We start from the raw sequence: 19,120 nt of genomic DNA on the forward strand, positions 1-19,120 counted from the left end.
TTTTTCCACGACAGGAGGAAGAAAAGGTCGACGGTTGAATCACATGACGACTTTCCGCATTAAAAAAAAGTAAGGATTACCTCCACAAGGACCAGAAAAGATGTTCTGACATGGGGCTTGCTGGAGCTTCAGCACCCCTGTTGACGTGGCTCCGCCCCCACCAGATTTAAAGGCCCCGCCCATAGGGATTTGGGGGCCCAGCTTTTTCTGCTCTTCAAACGGGCAGATGGCAACAGATTGAGAAGACAAAGACAATTGATTTCCAACTGGTCATTTCGCATAAAGTATTTTAAGACTATAAAATACAACTTCTGGAAAAAAACTGCAATCTTTTCTGATTGTTTGAAGCTCTTCAAAAAGCTGAAGACCATGACATTTCCATAACAAGGTATTTAATGCGAGTCAGTGTTACACGAGTTACATGACTACAATGATGTGAAAAGGAACATTCCAGCAACATTTTCTTCCTTGCCAACCGTTAACATCCAGACTTTTCAACTCCGTGATGGGAAATCACGTTACCGTGAAAATAAAAACACTTGTGCGGGAGTGTATTCGGACTAAAGAGAAAATTTGCTGGAAAAGCACAACAGTAGTTTTCAGAAAACTGCCATCTTCTGAATATGTATACGTACGTGACAGAACGTGTACTGACGAAGCTAAAATAGCCGTTTTTGACAAGGAGCAATCATTCCGATTAAAAAAAAAAAAAAAGATTTGAATAAAAAATGGTTTAACTTCCTCCGCCATTTTGTGAAGCAACAAGTCAAAAATGAATTCAGCTCTCAAGCAGAAATAAAATCATCCCGGCGGCCTAACTGCTGATCGAAAATGAAATACTGTTGACTTCAAGTCTTTCTTGGTATTTCTTCCACCTCTTTAATCTCTGTAATCCAATTTAAAGGAATGGACATATTTTGACTCGAGAACGTTTGTCAAAACTACGGACTGGACGTGGTGTTTGCCGTCGTCTTCAGGTGTTTCTGGAAAAAAAATAAGACAAACATTGAAGGACACACCTTAATTTTGCCTTTCCAAACAAAGATGGCGGTAACAAGTACCTCACAGACATATTGGTGGAATTAAAATAATAGATAAAAATACCTGGACATTCTCAAAGTGCTTGAGGCTTTTGCAGTGGCTGAGCTGCGTGTCTTTGTTGCCGCTAAAAAAACGATTACACACTTTACAGAAGAAGCCCGTCTTGGGAACCAAGAATTCCATGCCTAGAGGAACAGAAAGATGGACACAAGTTATTAAAATGCAAATGGATACACAGCACGACTGTACTTTTGCTAATGATGCTAGTTTTCAAGTTGGAAAGCAAAGCCAGTTCTTGCTATGACATAGACTTGGACTTAAGTCAGTCTTACCAACGGGAACGTTGGGGTCAAAACGGGTCTTGTCTCTGGCCAAAGGATTGGCTCTCGTTGGCGGCTTGAGCTCCGTTCTCTTTTGACTTCTTGTCGGGACGTCGCAAATGCCAGCTGAATCTATCAAAGTGGAAAAACATTGGAATTAAATGCCATGTCCAATTCAATCAAACACCTGCAGTCTAGTTTAGTGGTTTATCAGTTTATCGTTTGTCAATTTCTAAATAAATGACCACACTATATTGGGTTGTGGCCTGGTATTTTTCGTACTTGTCATCTTTTTATGCGCATATAAGCCTCCCTCTCGAATCAGTCATGAATTTTTTTGAGCCACAAATACTGCATACATGCAAGAAAATAAGGTATTTATGAACCATGGATTTTACTCAAAACTCTCCAACTAAATCAAAAATAGAGTTTTACCCGATTCATCGGAAAGAAGGCTGGTCTGCGTGTCCTGCGTCATTTCCGACTTGAGACTTTCCTCGCTGTCCGAGACGAGGTTGAGCTGTGCGGTTCCTTTCGTTTTCCTTTCTTCCACAGCTTCATTCTCCGAAGCGGCTTCGTCAGACGTCGAGTCTTGGATAACCGTTTTGCTCGATGGGGTTGGGGTCAGGAGAGCCTCCACTTTGAGAATTTCTTCCACGTTGGGGAGCGATTCTAAAAACGGACAGATGAACGTCAACACAAAAACAAAAAAGGAGACATCTTTAAGGGCCTAGAAATACTCTACCTGTCTCCATTTTTTCCAGTTGACAAGTGGGTATCAGAATTTGGTCAGGAGGAAGATCTACCCGCCGACTTGGAAGGGGCGGAGCCGTGATGGCGGAGCTCTGCGCGCTGAAGATATCCGACGGCAAACTTTCGGGTGTCACGGTTAAAGTCGCGGGATGGTCTACGACATCCGTTGTGGGTTGGACAGGGTCGGCGGCGGTCACCTCCATAGGTTGGACCTCCTTAAAGTATCCAGTAAAAAAAGGGGCGTGTCAGTCAAACGGAAACAAACGGCACGTGATTTTTTTACCTTGTCTGTGGCCGATGGAAGAAACGAGAGCGAGGAAGACTCTGGCTGGGGGGTTTCTTCGGTAGGTAGGGTGGTAGGAAAGTCCTCCATGTCTGCCACGTCGCCGACCTCGTCCACGGTCACAAAGTCACCCATGCTCAACAAGAAGGAATCGAAATCTTCTTCGTCGTTCTGAAGGAATAGAATGAAAAAGTAGAAGAGTCAGTCGGTCGAACGGCTCTATTTTTGTGAATCGCGGCTCACCGTTGTGGGCAATTCCTCTTCCACCACTTGGATTGAGACTTTCTGTTGGACCACTTCGGATTCAATCTTCCTCTTCTCGATCCTGGCGGACGATCTGGTTCTGGAGTACCTTTCCGAGTAGTCCCTCTTTCTGTCGTTTTCCCTTTCCCTTCTGTCTCTTCTGAATCTGTAGTCTTGATCACATTTGGCCCTTGGTAGTTTCTCCGGAGCCTTTGTCTCCTTGACCTTCTGCTCCTTCCCCCTTTTGGTCTCTTTCTCCGCTTGCTCCTTCTCCGGAGCCTTCTCCGGAGCCTTCTCCGGAGCCTTCTCCTGAGCCTTCTCCTGAGCCTTCTCCTGAGCCTTCTCCTGAGCCTTCTCCTGAGCCTTCTCCTGAGCCTTCTCCTGAGCCTTCTCCTGAGCCTTCTCCTGAGCCTTCTCCTGAGCCTTCTCCTGAGCCTTCTCCTGAGCCTTGTCCTGAGCCTTGTCCTGAGCCTTGTCCTGAGCCTTGTCCTGAACCTTGTCCTGAACCTTGTCCTGAACCTTGTCCTGAACCTTGTCCTGAACCTTGTCCTGAACCTTGTCCTGAACCTTGTCCTGAGCCTTGTCCTGAACCTTGTCCTGAACCTTGTCCTGAGCCTTGTCCTGAGCCTTGTCCTGTACCGTTGTCTCCAGCTGGTTCTTTTCAGTCCCTTTTAGATCCTCAACTACTTTTGTCTCCTCTCTTTCTTCAGTTACTGCAATTCCTTCATCCGCCTCTGGGGTCGCTTGATCCTTATTTTCCGAATCTGCCGTTGTCTTTACCTCCATGTTTCCTATTGGTTCATCTTTCTCCTCTGTAGTATCCTAAAACAAAAACGTATAACCATCAACTTCACCATGCAACGAATGACGGTATTTACATATAAAGTACTGTTCTACTTACGAAAACACTTCTGGAACCAATTAATTTCATGAGTAGAGCCATGACTGTATGCAAAACACTAAGAATATGCCAAAAGATATTTCTTACCATTAAAATGGGCTCCGCTATAGAAGTATCTTCGACAGCCTGGGTCTTATTTTCAACGTTGTCTGCATTTACCATCGTCTGTTTAACCGACTCCTTCTCAGAAGCTTCTGTCTCGGATTGAACGACTACTTCGACGATTGATTTATCCTCTTGGTCCATCTTTGTTTCTGCTTCAGGTGGCGCCGATTCAGACTTAGACGACGGCGCCTGGCTGGTAATAATTTTAATTTCTGGCGTCACTTCTTCTGCTAGGACCATCTTTTGAGGGACTGTTGGTATCTCCGGCTTTTTAGCAATCTCCATAGACGGACTTTCTTTAAGGACCACCTCTTGTGGTTTCGCTGGGGGTGCTTTGTCTTCCGCTCTTACAAGTTTAAGCTACAACGCAAGATAAAATAGAAGCGTATGAGAAATAAAATCTGTCAAAGAAAATAACTTGTAAACTAGCCAACGTACCTCAGGCGACTGGCGTCTCGGAGGAGCTATGGCCGAACGACGGAGGTTAACTTTGGAGTCCGGCTTGCGGGAAAAGAACAGGGGATTGTTTTGCAGGATGCAGGGGAATTTCTGAAAACGTTTGTAGACGGACAGCGCCACGGCTGCGGTTGACATTTGGCAAATCACCTGAAATGGACAAGAAGATCCACAGGGAGTTAGAAAAAGTCCAAAAAATCTGTGTCATACAATTCCAATTTACCATATTTTTAAGTGGCAAAGATTTGAGCACGTTGCCAAAACGGTGAACCAGTTGTTTGACTTCATTGGCGCTGGTCGGTAACTCGGGAACGTTGCTGATCACCACCAGGCTGGTCCAGCCAACGGGGCTGGACTTCTCCTACAATGAGCAACAACAAGGAGTTCATTATAATCAAGTCAAAGCAGCTGGTAGAGTAACAGAAACCCTTACAAAATGGAATCTAATGTTGAGTAGCTCTGTCCCACTCATGAAAAATTATAGGGAAGACTGGTCATAATTAATAAAGAAGAAATTTGTGGAGTGATAAATTTAAAAACTTAAAATAAATCAAGATATTTAGTTCAGATTTCATTGGTATCTAAATTTAGAACTGTGACTAAGACTAAGGAGTCATAACTACTACTTTTATAAAGACATTAACAGTGTACTTTTGCATATAATGCAACACTCAGCCAGAAGACACGGTGGAACGGTAGAAATATATTTATTTACCCGTGGGTCTGACGACTGCATCAGTAGATTGTAGAGAGCCACCTGTACAAAAAGATTTCTTCAATGACTGCACATAATCATCATTATTTACAATGCAGTTCAAGTGTTACTCTCAGCCATAATGATAAACCGTCTGACAGGTTATTTTGCCACTGTAAAGAACAAGCAAAGTCAAAGAAATTTTAAAAGCCTTACTGGTTTTTCAATGCTAGCATGATTCTCCAGTTCGAGCAGCTTCAGTTCGCAGTCTTTGAAATTTGCGGGAACAGAGGCGAAGCCTTTCACCAATTCTTGGGCCGTCTTCTCGTCTGGTAGAGACACCAGGACCTGAACAACAAAACAACATTTTAGATGTGCCTTTCATCTTTCACTGGTGGAAAAAAGATACCTTTCCGACGGATCTGGCCAAGAGGACGTTGGTGGGCTTTCCGAAAGGCTGAATGAGCTCCATGATTTCACTCTCGGACCAGTTGCTACTGGGAAGTCCTGTGATCAACACCTGACCCTGAAACAAAAAAGACCATACAACTTATTGTTTTTGCGCCCAAAACTACAGTCCAGTACACACAAAAAAAGTTAGTGTAATAGGAAATGTCATAATTTCAAGTGAAAAAAATATTCAAATGAATTTGGCAGGGTTGCCAAAGATGTACTTACCTCTGGAACGGGGTTCTTGTCAGTGTCGCTGACTTCAATGGCAACTGCATTGAAAATAAAATATGATTTTATTAATGACTGTAAAATAGGAACTCATACAATGCATTAAAGCAAGTATTTCACTTGACTCGGCTTAATTAAATTGAGACAAGTCTTAAACAGGTTTCATTTCTTACCCGAATCCTTCTTGGACTTGTCTGGACCCGCATTAAGATTACTGGAAATAAACAAAAATCTCTCATAAATCAAGCCAAAACCTCATAAAAAAAAAGATGTAACCATGAATATGGACAAACCTGTTACTCCATACAGAGGGCGGCACAATCCCTGGTATCTAAAAAGTCAAAATTCATACATTACAGCACGAACCCTAGTTAGTAGTAATAATAAAAAATTCCCCATCTGTTTCCATATGTAACAATTTGGACCACTTACCAGAATAAGTTTCCTTTTAAAGACCATGTATACTACAGTAGCCAATTGCAGTCCAATTTAAGAATCCAAAATGTACTGTGTCATGGAAAAAAAGTAGCAGATTTGAAATATAGTACCTTTGCAGTTGGGGCAGTGATTGGCGCTTCTTCAACAGCGGCTTTTGCCAGCTTGGCCTCCTCTGCCAGTTTTCTCGCCTCTGCCAGCTTGGCCTCCTCTGCCAGCCTGGCCTCCTCTGCCAGCCTGGCCTCCTCTGCCAGCTTGGCCTCCTCTGCCAGCTTGGCCTCCTCTGCCAGCTTGGCCTCCTCTGCCAGCTTGGCCTCCTCTGCCAGCTTGGCCGCCTCTGCCCGCTTGGCCTCCTCTGCCCGCTTGGCCGCCTCTGCCCGCTTGGCCGCCTCTGCCAGTTTGGCCGCCTCTGCCAGCTTGGCCTCCTCTGCCAGCTTGGCCTCCTCTGCCAGCTTGGCCTCCTCTGCCAGCTTGGCCTCCTCTGCCAGTTTGGCCGCCTCTGCCAGCTTGGCCTCCTCTGCCAGCTTGGCCTCCTCTGCCAGCTTGGCCTCCTCTGCCAGCTTGGCCTCCTCTGCCAGCTTGGCCTCCTCTGCCAGTTTTCTCGCCTCTGCCAGCTTGGCCTCCTCTGCCCGCTTGGCCGCCTCTGCCCGCTTGGCCGCCTCTGCCCGCTTGGCCGCCTCTGCCCGCTTGGCCGCCTCTGCCCGCTTGGCCGCCTCTGCCCGCTTGGCCGCCTCTGCCCGCTTGGCCGCCTCTGCCCGCTTGGCCGCCTCTGCCCGTTTGGCCGCCTCTGCCCGTTTGGCCGCCTCTGCCAGTTTTCTCGCCTCTGCCAGCTTGGCCGCCTCTGCCAGCTTGGCCTCCTCTGCCAGCTTGGCCGCCTCTGCCAGCTTGGCCGCCTCTGCCAGCTTGGCCGCCTCTGCAAGTTTGGCCGCCTCTGCAAGTTTGGCCGCCTCTGCCAGTTTGGCCGCCTCTGCCAGTTTGGCCGCCTCTGCCAGTTTGGCCGCCTCTGCCAGTTTGGCCGCCTCTGCCGACTTTGTCGCCACGGCTGCCGGCTTTGTCGCTTCTGCCGGCTTTGTCGCTTCTGCCGGTTTTGTCGCTTCTGCCGGTTTTGGCGCTTCTGCCGGTTTTGGCGCTTCTGCCGGTTTTGGCGCTTCTGCCGGTTTTGGCGCTTCTGCCGGTTTTGGCGCTTCTGCCGGTTTTGGCGCTTCTGCCGGTTTTGGCGCTTCTGCCGGCTTTGCCGCTGCTGCCGGTTTTGTCACTTCTACCGATTTTGTCACTTCTACCGGCTTTGTCACGTCTACCGGCTTTGTCACGTCTACCGGCTTTGTCACGTCTACCGGCTTTGTCACGTCTACCGGCTTTGTCACGTCTACCGGTTTTGCCACGTCTACCGGCTTTGTCACGTCTACCGGCTTTGTCACGTCTACCGGCTTTGTCACGTCTACCGGCTTTGTCACGTCTACCGGCTTTGTCACGTCTACCGGCTTTGCCACGGTTGCCTGTTTTGTCACGTCCGCGGTGTCCACCGTGCACACGGATGCCTACAAAGTGAAATGGCCAACAGGAACCAAATGAGACAGACGAAAATACCAACAAGTCTCGTTTTGCCTGTTTTCAAAAGCTAGAAATCATTCTTGCAAGATATAAAATTCAAAGTACCTTTTGTTCAGCCTGCTTTTCCTTGCCATCCGGGGACATCGCTTTTGGGACGACATGGTCAGTCTTGCCACACGGCGTTGTTGCTTTAGTAGCTGGCTCTGGAGTGGCGCTAGGCTCTACCGGAGGGTCTCCCGAGGTTGAATCCTGGGGTGATATAGACGGACTTTGTCTTTTCTTCTTTGCGGGTGGAGAAATGGATGGCTAAAAACAAACAAAAGGACACCAACCAGATGAGTTAGGGCCATTTTATATAAGGCTACTTCCATATAACTGATGGCAAAAGGTTAAAAAGGGAAATACTCACCGGGTCAGCAGCCTTAGCACTTGGAGCCTTGTTGTCTTTATCACAAGGCTTTGTTGGCGTTTTGGAAGTTTTGGTAGACGAATAATCCGATTCCTGTTTGGAGATTGGATCGGCCTTGGAGGCGGGTCCATGGCCGCCACTACCTTCAACGTGGCGCTTAATTGGATCGACATTGGGGCGCTTGGAAGCGCTGTGATGAGACGAATCGCCTAAAAAGTTGGACAGAAAAATAGTTTCAGTTATATTAGTTTCTATAGGCAAAATTCTTCCATGATCGAATATTATATGGGGTAAAAAAAAAAAGTCGAGGAGGGAACCTGTGTTATGATGATCCTGAGGAGATTTCACATGTGGCTTGTGAGGAGGTTCTTCTCTGCTTTTGTGGTGGAATACGAAGAGGAAGGGTTAAGAACAGCTTTTATTGTGGAGGGACAACACGGCAGTCAACAATAACATTTTTCAAGTGACTTTTGAACAGGGTTCAAACCATTTTAATATTTTATCAATCAACTGTAGTAGTAGAAGTACTATAATAATTAGGACCCAAATAGCTGTAAAATTATAAACTGATTTTTAATAATACATTAGGATATTATTTTACTTCAATTCCTTGGAATTCAAAAGCAAGAGATAGAATTTCCCAATGCCATTATTTCATTTGTATTGCCAAGAGAAATAAATGATATTGTTTATAAATACTACGACCACAAAAAATAATAATTAGCTACAAAATCAAATACTATACAGGAATAGAATAGTGAAAAGGGCAAAAACACAAACTAACCTTTTTAAAAATGGTCTCCATTCAGGATACCTTTTACAGGGAGAAGAAAAAAAACATGTTTATGTAACACGGAAGCATTTCTCACTTAAAATAAGCCAATGAGAAGTTGTAATAGTGCCGTAAGAAAAGCAAAGAGAGGCTCACTTGTTGCGCAGATCCCTGCAGGCCGCTGTGTGGTTAACCGTATTAACATGCTTGGCCCAGTCCTACACAAATCACAAAGGGGAGGAGTCACAAACACATAAAAACTCACCAATAACATCGAAGCCACGACATTCCCATTCCAGAAGGAATACATTCTTCTTCAAGACAATCGCTTCTTAATTTTTTGCACATTGCAAAGAGACAAAGAGAGAGAGAGAGAGAGAGAGAATATCCACAAAAATAAAATGTGGACAAGTCACAGCAATTAAAAAAACTAAAATAAAAAATCTATTTTCTTTATTTCCACACAATACAAAGAAAATGAAGCGTTTCAGCAGTATTAGAAGACCTTTGATTTGGAACACTTACTCCTTTGTGTGGTTTATTTTTGGGCAATTACTTGAATATGGCAAACCCCAGAAATATGAAATAAGCGGAAAATAATAAAAAATAAACATATGCTGGTCAAGAACTAACACAAAGCAGTTGGCCACAATGTTTGTTGGGCCAAAATGGGCTCAACGTTGTAGTCTATGTAATTCACCATTCCTTTATTGAGGGGTTGGGCTTATTTTGGGAGAAACGCCTCAGCATTTGGGAACCACGAGAGTCGTGGTTAATTGGTCGGAATCCTCAGCAGGTCCTCAATCAGCCATTGATGCACATGTCAACCAATGACAATTGTGTCAGAGGGTTGAATTTCAGGCCTTTGTTAATTCAATCCGATCAAATGACAAGCAAGTAATAAAAAGGTCACCACCGTTCCTCTAAAATAAAACGGTGAAAATTGCTGTCGGGTTCAATTACATTGAAGATGAAATGCAGGACCAGTTGGCTCACCATGCTAGTAGTAAGAACTTCTCCGAAAAAAGTTATTAATAGTTCAATTAGCCCTAGCAAAATCCGGATTATCCGTTTCGTGGGCATCAGGGAGACACTAACAATATCAGGGACAGTCTTAGGATGCCTGATATTGTGCATCATACATGAATTAAGTGTATTGTTCAAAATGGGAGCACACCAAACTCCCAGAAAATGGTAACTTAGATTTACCATTCGGTGTCTAAAAAGCTGAAGTAAAAAAAATATACACTATTTTCTCACATATAAGTCTTATTTGTAACTAAAAAAAATGATGACTGAATCAAGGGTAGGGCTTATATGTGCATAAGACTTGCTATACTCTTCATCAGTAGATGTCGGCAAAGTACTATTTACCATTTGTTGGTTATTTTTAGTTTTCTCACCGACCAAGAAAGTTTGGTCTGGTCTGGAGACCCATCAAAAATTCAGGAGTTGACTGGGGGTGCTTCATTTTTTTTCTTCTGTCCATCCTATGCTTCCTCGCAACTCGCTATCTGTATTATGCTAATGCGGCTGACCTGACGTTTCGTGTATATTATTACACAAACCCAAAAATGCGGGAGGAAAAACTTCTTTTGGTGGGTTCCAAGTTGAGGGTGTGGCTTGACTGCCTAGTTATTAGGAGAGATCAAAGTGAAATTTCACCAAAAAGTCATTGGCAGTGCTTCATCTCCAGGGCTATGTTCTTTTCCCTATTCCATTACCCTTTAAGAGGGTATACCTTGCTTTTATCTGGGTGATAGACAGGTGATAGACGTAAGGAACAGCTTCTGATCATGTCTAGTACTAAAAGGCAGACATTGGGGAAAAGTATCTCATTTGGCAAAGGAAAGAGGAAATACTACAAACAAACAAATAAAAACTTACAGATAGTTAACCATTTTAACTAGTGATAGACAAGATCATCCCTTCAGAACAAACGAAACAGGATTTGGAGAGTTAGCCCCCCCAAAAACTGAACTAAATCCTTTAAAATAACCCTTGAGCATGGATTAGGGTGTGGTTCCACTCACCTTTTTCCGATCGCACTGAACGTGGCACAGGGCGCAGGAATGAGGAAAGACTTTGGGACTCGCACCTGCGAAATCCATCATTAAGTCGGATTCGGGGAACTTCTTGCCACCGCCGGCGCCACCGGCGTGTCCACCGGCGCCACCGGCGTGTCCACCGGCGCCGGAGGAGGTGGCGAAAGAGCGCCTCGAGTACATGTCGCTTCTGGCTTCGTTGGGGAGCTTTTGCTTGGATCCGTTGTGCCTATAGTCCTTGTCCACGATATGACTTTTGGCCGGCGGTCCCTCGCTACCGGGCGAAAGACTTCGTTTGTAATGATCGCCACCGCCGCCGCCGCTCCGGCGATAATCTCGGTCTCCGTGCTTGGCCGGCGGTTCCATCGGAACCAATCGTATCTGCCGTTTTTCGCCCTTGTCTATTTTGGGTGGCGGCGCGGGCGAGTATATCTGAATGACTCTCTCGTTTGGTATTTTCTCTCTTTTGTAAGTGTCTTTGGCGGTGGCGCTTTCCTTCATCCGACTGGCGTGACCGTAGTCGATGACTTTACCGGCCGTCTTTGTAACGCTTAGAAACCCGGGCACTTCCGACGAGCGGCTATTTATCGCCTGTGAAGAGTTTGGCGTCTGGAGCAGGCCGCCGCCCGCTCGCATGTTGCGCGCCATGGCTCCTTGGTTTTCGGACTTGTTGATCTGAATGTCGCGGAGAATGAAAGGTAGCGTTTCGGGGGTCAGCTGATCGTCCGGGTAGTGACTCAGTACTTCCAGGTCTTCGTTGGATAGTCCGAAGCTGGCCAAGATACTTCCCGCGCTCTCGGCCGTGTACAGACCCTGACCGTCCCCGACCCCACTATGCGGTTGCTGGCTTTGGTTGTTGGAGCCGCCCGACAGCCAACCCGGACCCGACGGTCCCGGGCGTTTGCTCTGAGGCTGCTGGTAATGTCCGGGGTGCGGCTGCGAGTTATACGAGCCTTCCGATTGGGGGCTGCCGAAAAATTTGCTGGGAGGTTGGAATCCCGACCAGTCCGCCCTGTGATGGAGGTTACCGGGATGATCGGGGTTCATCATGGCGGGACTAGAGCCGTAACCCGGATTCTGCCGTTGGGTGGGCCGACCGGGGCGCTCGGGGAGGTGGCCGGGGCGAAATGGGAAGCCGGACATGTTCCAGGCTGGGCTGGGGTGGCTTTTTCACTGGTTGGATGACCGGACCGTGTCTTGTCTTCGGGTTCCCGGACTTGGACTAAGTCCGCGGCAGTGAACGAGAGCGCTATCGTCACTTAGGATGGAAGGTTAACCAAGAACGACGTATGGATGAATGTCAATCGGATTAAAATGTTATCAAACGGAGTCTGCTGCAGGTCCAATGCCAATGTTTGGGTTTGTTCTTCGGGTACTTCCTGGTACTTCTTTCTGCTTGAGGGTTGAAATGGACTCCAAATGAAGGATGCGTGCGAGATGCAAAATATTCTGTAAGCACAGCGTTGCTGAGAGGTGAAAAGCAGAAATAAACTATTATAAATGGACAGGCATTCAATTTTTTTTCATTGTAACCAAAGTAAACCCCTTTGAAATGATGAAGTCAATCAATTAAAAGTGAATACCCAGAGACTTACTACAATAATCAATACTACAACTAGAATTATTTTGTGTAAAACAGGTATATTCCAAAAAGTAGAATTGTATTTATTTAGTTTTTTGTTCCTTTTGCCCAAAAAGTGAAACTTGTATGTTATGTTAGTTCACCACACACCATGTCCAACATTTCAAGCCTTTATTTGTTTAAATTTAGAATTAGAGCAGAAAGACAAATAAAATCTCACAGAAAATAATTGTTCCTGAATAGCCTTTCTCGTAGGCTGGCATAAAAACTAAAATATTAGAAATACTCACAAGTTACCTATTGAATTCAATGTTTGACTGTTGTAGGACTGTGTATTGCTCCACTAACAAAAAGCCAATCCCTCACCAAAAGCTAAACAAACAAAGTCAGTTTAGTAGAAATATTTCACTGACCTACATTTCTAAACTATTTTTTTCCGTTTTTTTTAGATTGAAAGCATGATTTTGGACATAGTATAACCAAGGCCAATTTTCTTCAATTTGCTCATGACTGACAATGGGTTTCTTGTGCTAACATTTCCACACATTCCCACTCTCTTCAACAATCTTTCAACCAATGAAAATCTCTACGGTTAAACACTGCTTCACTTTTATGTTGTAGCCATTTTCCAAAACGGATAACATTCGTTTCCCAGCCCAGAAGTCTGCAAATAATGCTAAAGGGCATTGTAAAAGAAGCATTTGGAAGATTGTTGCAAATGTATTAAAAACTTTAAAAATTTGAGAAATCACACTTCGTAATAGTGACAGCCATTGCCGTGAAACTCAAAATTGAATGGAGGTTAATTCAGTTAAAACTGATCATCCTCGAGATGGTTCAGTTGCTTAACTGGAGTCCACAAGTGGTAAATTCCAACTATGACTAGTCTATAGAGACAGATGTCATAGGTCTAAGTGAATTAGACAAATAAATTGTCAATAGCCCCATGAGGATTGGCTCAAGGAAGAAGTTATGGGAACATTTTTGCTGCTTTGAAGGTTCCAGTGGGGACAGTGGCATCCATTTGTGGAATGTTTGGAACCACCAGTACTCTTTTGAGAACTGGCAGGCTATCCAAGGTGAGTAAAAGTGGATGTTGGGTGGTCAGGGAAGGGACCAATAACACAAAGGTTATGCTGTCAGAGTTCCAACATTCCATTGGGTAGAGGGCAACTCTCCAGAAGGATAAGCAAGCTATGTTGTCTTACTATTGAAGCAACAGTCTACCGATAAGACCAGTATGGTAGAGTGAGCAGACCAAAGTCACATGCCATCTAGCCTGGAGTTCACCAAGAACCATCTGAAGGACTCTCAGACCAAGAGAAACATAAATCTCATGCTCTCATGGGACCAAAAAGGATCTCTTGGGTGTGAATGCCAGAAACTGGCCAGGTCAATGCCATACTCGGTCAGAGTGAAGCTGGAAAGGGAAGACAGGTCAGAATAGAAGGAAAACCATCTACTGACTGACAGGTCTTGGATCAAAACTTGATCCAGAGTACTTGTGATTTCAGGTTGAAGAAACCAGACATTGGTCCTGAACTCATAAAGACATCAAATAAGTGGATACAAACCCACTCAATAAATGTCCTTAAGCGAACCAGCCAGAACCCAGACCTCAATCCAATTGAGCATCTTTGGTTAGACCTGAAAATGGCTCCGCTCAGACGTTTGCCATCCAACCTGATAGATTTTGAGACAAATTGCAAAGAAGAATCGTCAAAACGTACCAAACTCATGTCAACATATAAAAAGGACCAGAGTCAAGCTGCTTCAAATTATTTTCCAAAGGCTGGAAATTCTTACGCGTGTGATTTCTCAGGGTTTTATTATTTATTAGTAATACACATGCAACAATTCCCAAAATTCTTTTTTTCCCCCATGAAATTAAGAGCTTTTGTGAGTAAAGGGAAAGTGAATTAAATCTGTTTTGGAATATAACTTGCGTACAAAAAAGTGAATGGCTAATGCTAACAGCTAACTAAGAGTGAATTGCAACTAGAGGCAACTAGAGTTGAAAAATATTGTCACATGATCGATTCTGATTTGGCCCAACAGTATTCTGGAAATACAAGAATACCTAAGACAGCATAGAACAATTATTAAGTGGTTGTATCGTCAAAACCACTTGACTACAATATAACAAGCCATCATTCTTTAAGTATAAGTACCACATGAATAAATATGAGCCAAATGTGAATAGGTCATCTGGTTGAGTTAATATGGATTGACCCATTTTCACAACAGGAACATCCCAGTGTGGAAAAAGTCACCATTTTAAAAGCATGTTTGTTTTCCACCATCGCTTTTTCAATTTTAATGAGGAAGGGTCGTTTATAACAGCTGTAATAAGGGTCCCAATTGTTGTGAGCTAAATCTCTTTTGTGGCAAACAGTGACAGCAAAAGTTATTTAAGAAATTGTTCTAAAAAGGGCTTTAACACCACAAAATTCCTGAAAATCAGGGTTGTAGACTTGAACTTGCTCATAATGCCTCATGAGGCACTTGTTACCCAATTTAAACCGTGTTGAAGGTCACCTAAGTGAGCAGAGTAAATATTAGTCAATGTTTCAGTGAAAGGAATACAACAAATTAACACAAATTTTCCTATTTTAATCCACACGGGACTGTGATTCGAAAGAATTGCAAGTCAGACGTGCTAACAAGGTGCTCCAGTAATGCTTATAAAGGGGTAAAAAAAAATAAACATACAGCGATATAAAATGAAAAGCGTACTATAGCGGCAAATCGACTTTTTTAAAATGGTGGATATTCTGACGGCAAAAACCATACGTTATTTTATACCAGCAAGTAAATATAGAGTAGGCGGATACTGCGTCATTAAAAGCTGTGAGTTTACAGTTTTTAAGCCCGTGTTCCACAGTACTCAACATTTACAAACACGATATAAAAGGAATGTAATAAGTGAAACCATATTATGAAGAAAAAAAAGTACAACGGAAAACTCCGAGCTAGCGCGCACACACACAACGGAGCGGCCATTTTAAACGTCGTGGTGGCAATAGCTCGAGTTAAAATACACAGTCGGTAAAGTCCATTTCACACAGCGTTGGCACATTGTACATGAACATATTAAGTGTTTAAATACCTTTTTTGCATCGACCTCCTATATAGTTGACGTTACCATACGGGAATTCATCCTCAGTTTTGCGTCGGCTCCTCCAGCTTCTTTTTCGAGGTCTTTTTCTTCTTCTTCTTCCGTTTCGTACGGCTTCTTTGATCATTTCTTGGGGTGGACGAAATTTCATTGCACATTACTGCCCACTTGCGATGTGGAGTGGTGACCGGCACGGCAGTTCATTTACAGACTAAAGCTGTCAAAAATTATGATTTCCTTATCTACCAACCATTAAAAAGGTACACTAATACTATGTAAAACCTATACTAGGTAAAGTTATAAAATGAAAAAGATTTGACGTTTTTAGCATAGCGGAAGCTTGGAGAGGAAGTGACGTACGTTGGCGCGTGTCAATTGCGGAAGTAATACTGATCACAGACAACTATGGAGGTTTCCGACACCACGAGGGATGGTAAGTAGCGCATATTTTTAAAAAATGGTTAATGTTATAATGTGTGTAATTTGTCGACATTTGTAGAACAACGTAGTTCTTGTTTCGTGTTCCTCTAAAACTAACATAGTATTCATTCGTCCCCTGGCATAAATTGTGAGTTCGAAGACTTTTTCCTCGAATTCAATCTAAAGTACAAAATTCACCGACAGTGACCGGTATAACGGTGAAACTATATTATGTCATATTATCAAAAAAATAAAAGCCTTGACGACGTAATAAAAACGATTTATTATAATTATTGAGTAATAGAGCCAGTCTAAACATTTTGCCCCTATTCAGTCGGTTTTACATAGCGTCCCACTGTGCCACACCTGGATCTAACGAGCCACTAATCAGCCGCCATTACCTAAGCTTCTCATATTATAGTCATAATTTTCAGATAACAATTCTGTTCTTTTCACTTTCCTTTTGGTTGAAAATACGTTATGTGGCCCAACTGCTAACTTTAGTTCGTACACTGTTTCTCCACTAATCCTAAATAGTTTATCGCATATTGAAAAAACTACGGTTTCATGCCGAAATAGGCAAAATTCTTATTATTAATTCCCCCCTCTTAACAGAGTCACCCGGAGAAATACCAGACTTTCTTGCCAGCCTTAACATGGATGGCATTGTTGCCCCAGCTCCAGAAGACTCTGATAGGTATGTAAAGTCAATATATTAGACTTGTATATGATGCAGTAAAAAAAATAAATAAAAGAAATCCAAAATAACATATTTCCTTTCCTGTTTCAGTGACAGCTCCTCGTCAGACTCTTCTATTTTCCCGCTAATTGAGGTCGAAGGTCCCATTGACGATGAGCGTTTCAGCCAAGTGAATCCTCATAAAACCAAAGATGAAATTTTAATTGAGGTTAGTATTTTAGTTTACATTTTTTAGTGGTTTTTGTTTTTTTTCGGAATCGAATCCGGATGCTCAATTGAATTTTTTTTGGGCAGGATTTGCCACCAGTGGAGGAAGTCAGTGTGACTCTACCAGATGAGGCACAAATAATACCAGCCGGAACAATATCTACTATCATAAGGGAGCTTGGTAAATGAAGACCGCCACACACAACACACACACGGAATGGATTGTTGTGTGTGTTACTTAAATGTCTGGTCTGTCTGTTTAGTCATCATCCAATCGCTGCAAAACTCATCCCCTCTAACAGAAGACAGCATCATCTTTCGCGCCGATCGACTAGCTTTGGGCAAGGTAAGTTAATATTGAAGGTAAACTACTACTTTTGTGTGCCATTATTTAAGCCTATCCTATTTAAAGTAATTATTTTCCCAGCAAAAAGCTGTTTTTTTTTCGGGATAGGGCAAAATAATATGTAATTTTTCCTATTATTGCTAAACTTAATTAAATGAAAATCATAGCTTTTGACCAAGCAATGAGCCACAATGGCCAGCAGAGGGAAGCAAATCCCGCGATTATCATTTTGCTCTCCTTAATCTAGGCTTCGTTTCTCGTTTTTCTTCATTTTACCCACTACGGTTATCCGCACGAGGGCCCGGGGGTGCTGGAGCCTATCCCCAAGGACCCTAAATCGGTGGCCAGCCAATCACAGGGAGGCATTGAGGAAAAATGATCCATTCACAATCCTCTAGGACAATTTTGAGTGTTCAACCAACCCTAGCATGCAAGTTTTTTGGAATATGGGAACAAAACCAGAGTACCCAGAGAAAACCCGCACAATCCCGGACAGGGAGACCACGTAACTCCTTGGAATCCATTAAGGAACAACCCCCCCTACTAACCAACTGCCTGGCCATTTCCACGTTAGGACTCACCCACTTGAGAATGCTAAATGAACTGCATGCCAAAATATTGAGCCACAGAAACGTCCAAAACCAACTTTTCATCCCATTCCATCGCCCAAGGTTTTCGAAGTCTTCGGACCCGTATCCAGACCTCTCTACATCTTGCGTTTCACATCTCCCGAAGACCTAAACGCGAAGGAGATGAGCCTCGGACTGACGGTTTATTACGCTCCGGATATGAAAGAATACACTGGATACGTCCTTTTACGACAACTTCAACTGTGAGTCCCCCGGATGCAAAAGCAAAAAGGAAATTTCCCCATTGGGCCACTATAAAATTGATTTGTGTGCAGTTCCAAAGGCTCGGATGCTTCTTGGAAAAATGATCACGAACCACCGCAAGAGGTATGTTCTACAACTTTGTGTCCACTTTTAATTTAGCGCCGTGTAATTGGATTTGCATGTCTGTGAAATCTATTAGTTCGATATAGGGGAAAGAAAAAATATTTTGGGGGCGGGGCTACCATATTCTATCGCATATAAGCCGTTTTTGTACGATTGAAGTAATTTTTTTGTATAGTTTAAATGGAGCGCCTACACAAACCGCGCTAACCGAGGGATTACCGTCCTCCCCTCTCCCACCACCACCACCATGTCAACGCAACGCATTTCCACTCTCTTGCCCTCCAGGCTTTAGACTATAGCGACGACGAAATGGAGCACCAAGCCAAAAGAAAATTAAAACCCTTTAAAAAACCACGCAACGACCAAGGTAACACTAGTGGAATGCCTCGCTCTCTAGAATACCATTCCCGCTTCCTCCAATAGCCTCACTGTTGCCTTTTTTTGTGGATTTCCAGAAGGCACTCCGCTCCCTCCCTACGAAACAACACCACGACCCCCATCTTTGTTGTGGGAGCGCCAAGAGAACAACAATCCAACACCTCATTACCAGTCAAATCAAGCAAGGTTCTCTTACGAGTATAGTGCTCCCCCCACCCCCTACGGAATCCCCCCAGTCCATTCTCCGTATAGCGCTGTTCCGCCCCCTTATGGCCCCCCGCCCACCTTCTCTCCCTACGCTCCAGTTCCCCCGCCACCGTTCTATTGCCCGCCGTACACCCCTCCGCTGTGGCCACCGTACTACGTTCCATTCTCGGCACCCCCTCCTCCACCACCACCACCTCCACCTCCTCCTCAGTGAATAAAATACTTCAAGTTTTTTACTCATTTCAAGTAAAAGTTATTAATTGTAGTCCCATTTTACTTCCTTATCTCTATTTTTTTTGGCAGAATTGGTATTTGATAAGGAATTTTCTTTGTTATATAAAGTCAATCATTTGTCAAATGTTCATCTCACTTTTATGACAACCTGGAGATATTTTGTTCCCATATTTTAACCCTTGTTGACCTCCAGATTTATTTTTTTCAAAATAAGATTGTATTTTGTTTTGTATAGGTTAAATGGAGCGCAATAAAAAAATGCCCATTTACCAATGGTAAGCCT

General features: G+C 43.8%; 2 protein-coding genes across 2 annotated transcripts; one reads left to right on the forward strand and one right to left on the reverse strand.

Moving 5' to 3' along the window:
* Window positions 1–375: 375 nt before the first annotated feature.
* LOC144198239 (uncharacterized) lies at window positions 376–15,498 on the reverse strand. Its single transcript, XM_077719151.1, has 25 exons — window positions 15,381–15,498; window positions 10,829–12,138; window positions 10,678–10,795; window positions 8,801–8,862; window positions 8,657–8,686; window positions 8,190–8,248; window positions 7,873–8,081; window positions 7,569–7,769; window positions 6,026–7,450; window positions 5,771–5,808; window positions 5,651–5,691; window positions 5,475–5,518; window positions 5,206–5,322; window positions 5,013–5,144; window positions 4,818–4,859; window positions 4,326–4,463; window positions 4,085–4,252; window positions 3,629–4,006; window positions 2,641–3,462; window positions 2,398–2,568; window positions 2,107–2,329; window positions 1,797–2,033; window positions 1,374–1,493; window positions 1,105–1,226; window positions 376–983 (listed from the first exon to the last, which is right to left on the reverse strand). Exons 2-25 carry the CDS (start codon window positions 11,830–11,832, stop codon window positions 942–944), a joined length of 5,943 nt encoding a protein of 1,980 aa, XP_077575277.1. The 5' UTR covers window positions 11,833–12,138; window positions 15,381–15,498; the 3' UTR covers window positions 376–941.
* Window positions 15,499–16,411: 913 nt separating this feature from the next.
* Window positions 16,412–18,843, forward strand: naf1 (nuclear assembly factor 1 homolog (S. cerevisiae)). The gene is made up of 8 exons (XM_077719236.1): window positions 16,412–16,506; window positions 16,600–16,717; window positions 16,804–16,897; window positions 16,980–17,062; window positions 17,734–17,894; window positions 17,967–18,018; window positions 18,304–18,385; window positions 18,474–18,843. Exons 1-8 carry the CDS (start codon window positions 16,466–16,468, stop codon window positions 18,815–18,817), a joined length of 975 nt encoding a protein of 324 aa, XP_077575362.1. The 5' UTR covers window positions 16,412–16,465; the 3' UTR covers window positions 18,818–18,843.
* Window positions 18,844–19,120: the final 277 nt, after the last annotated feature.

The sequence above is a fragment of the Stigmatopora nigra genome, chromosome 6, assembly GCF_051989575.1.
Source record: "Stigmatopora nigra isolate UIUO_SnigA chromosome 6, RoL_Snig_1.1, whole genome shotgun sequence".
Taxonomy (NCBI): Eukaryota; Metazoa; Chordata; class Actinopteri; order Syngnathiformes; family Syngnathidae; genus Stigmatopora; species Stigmatopora nigra.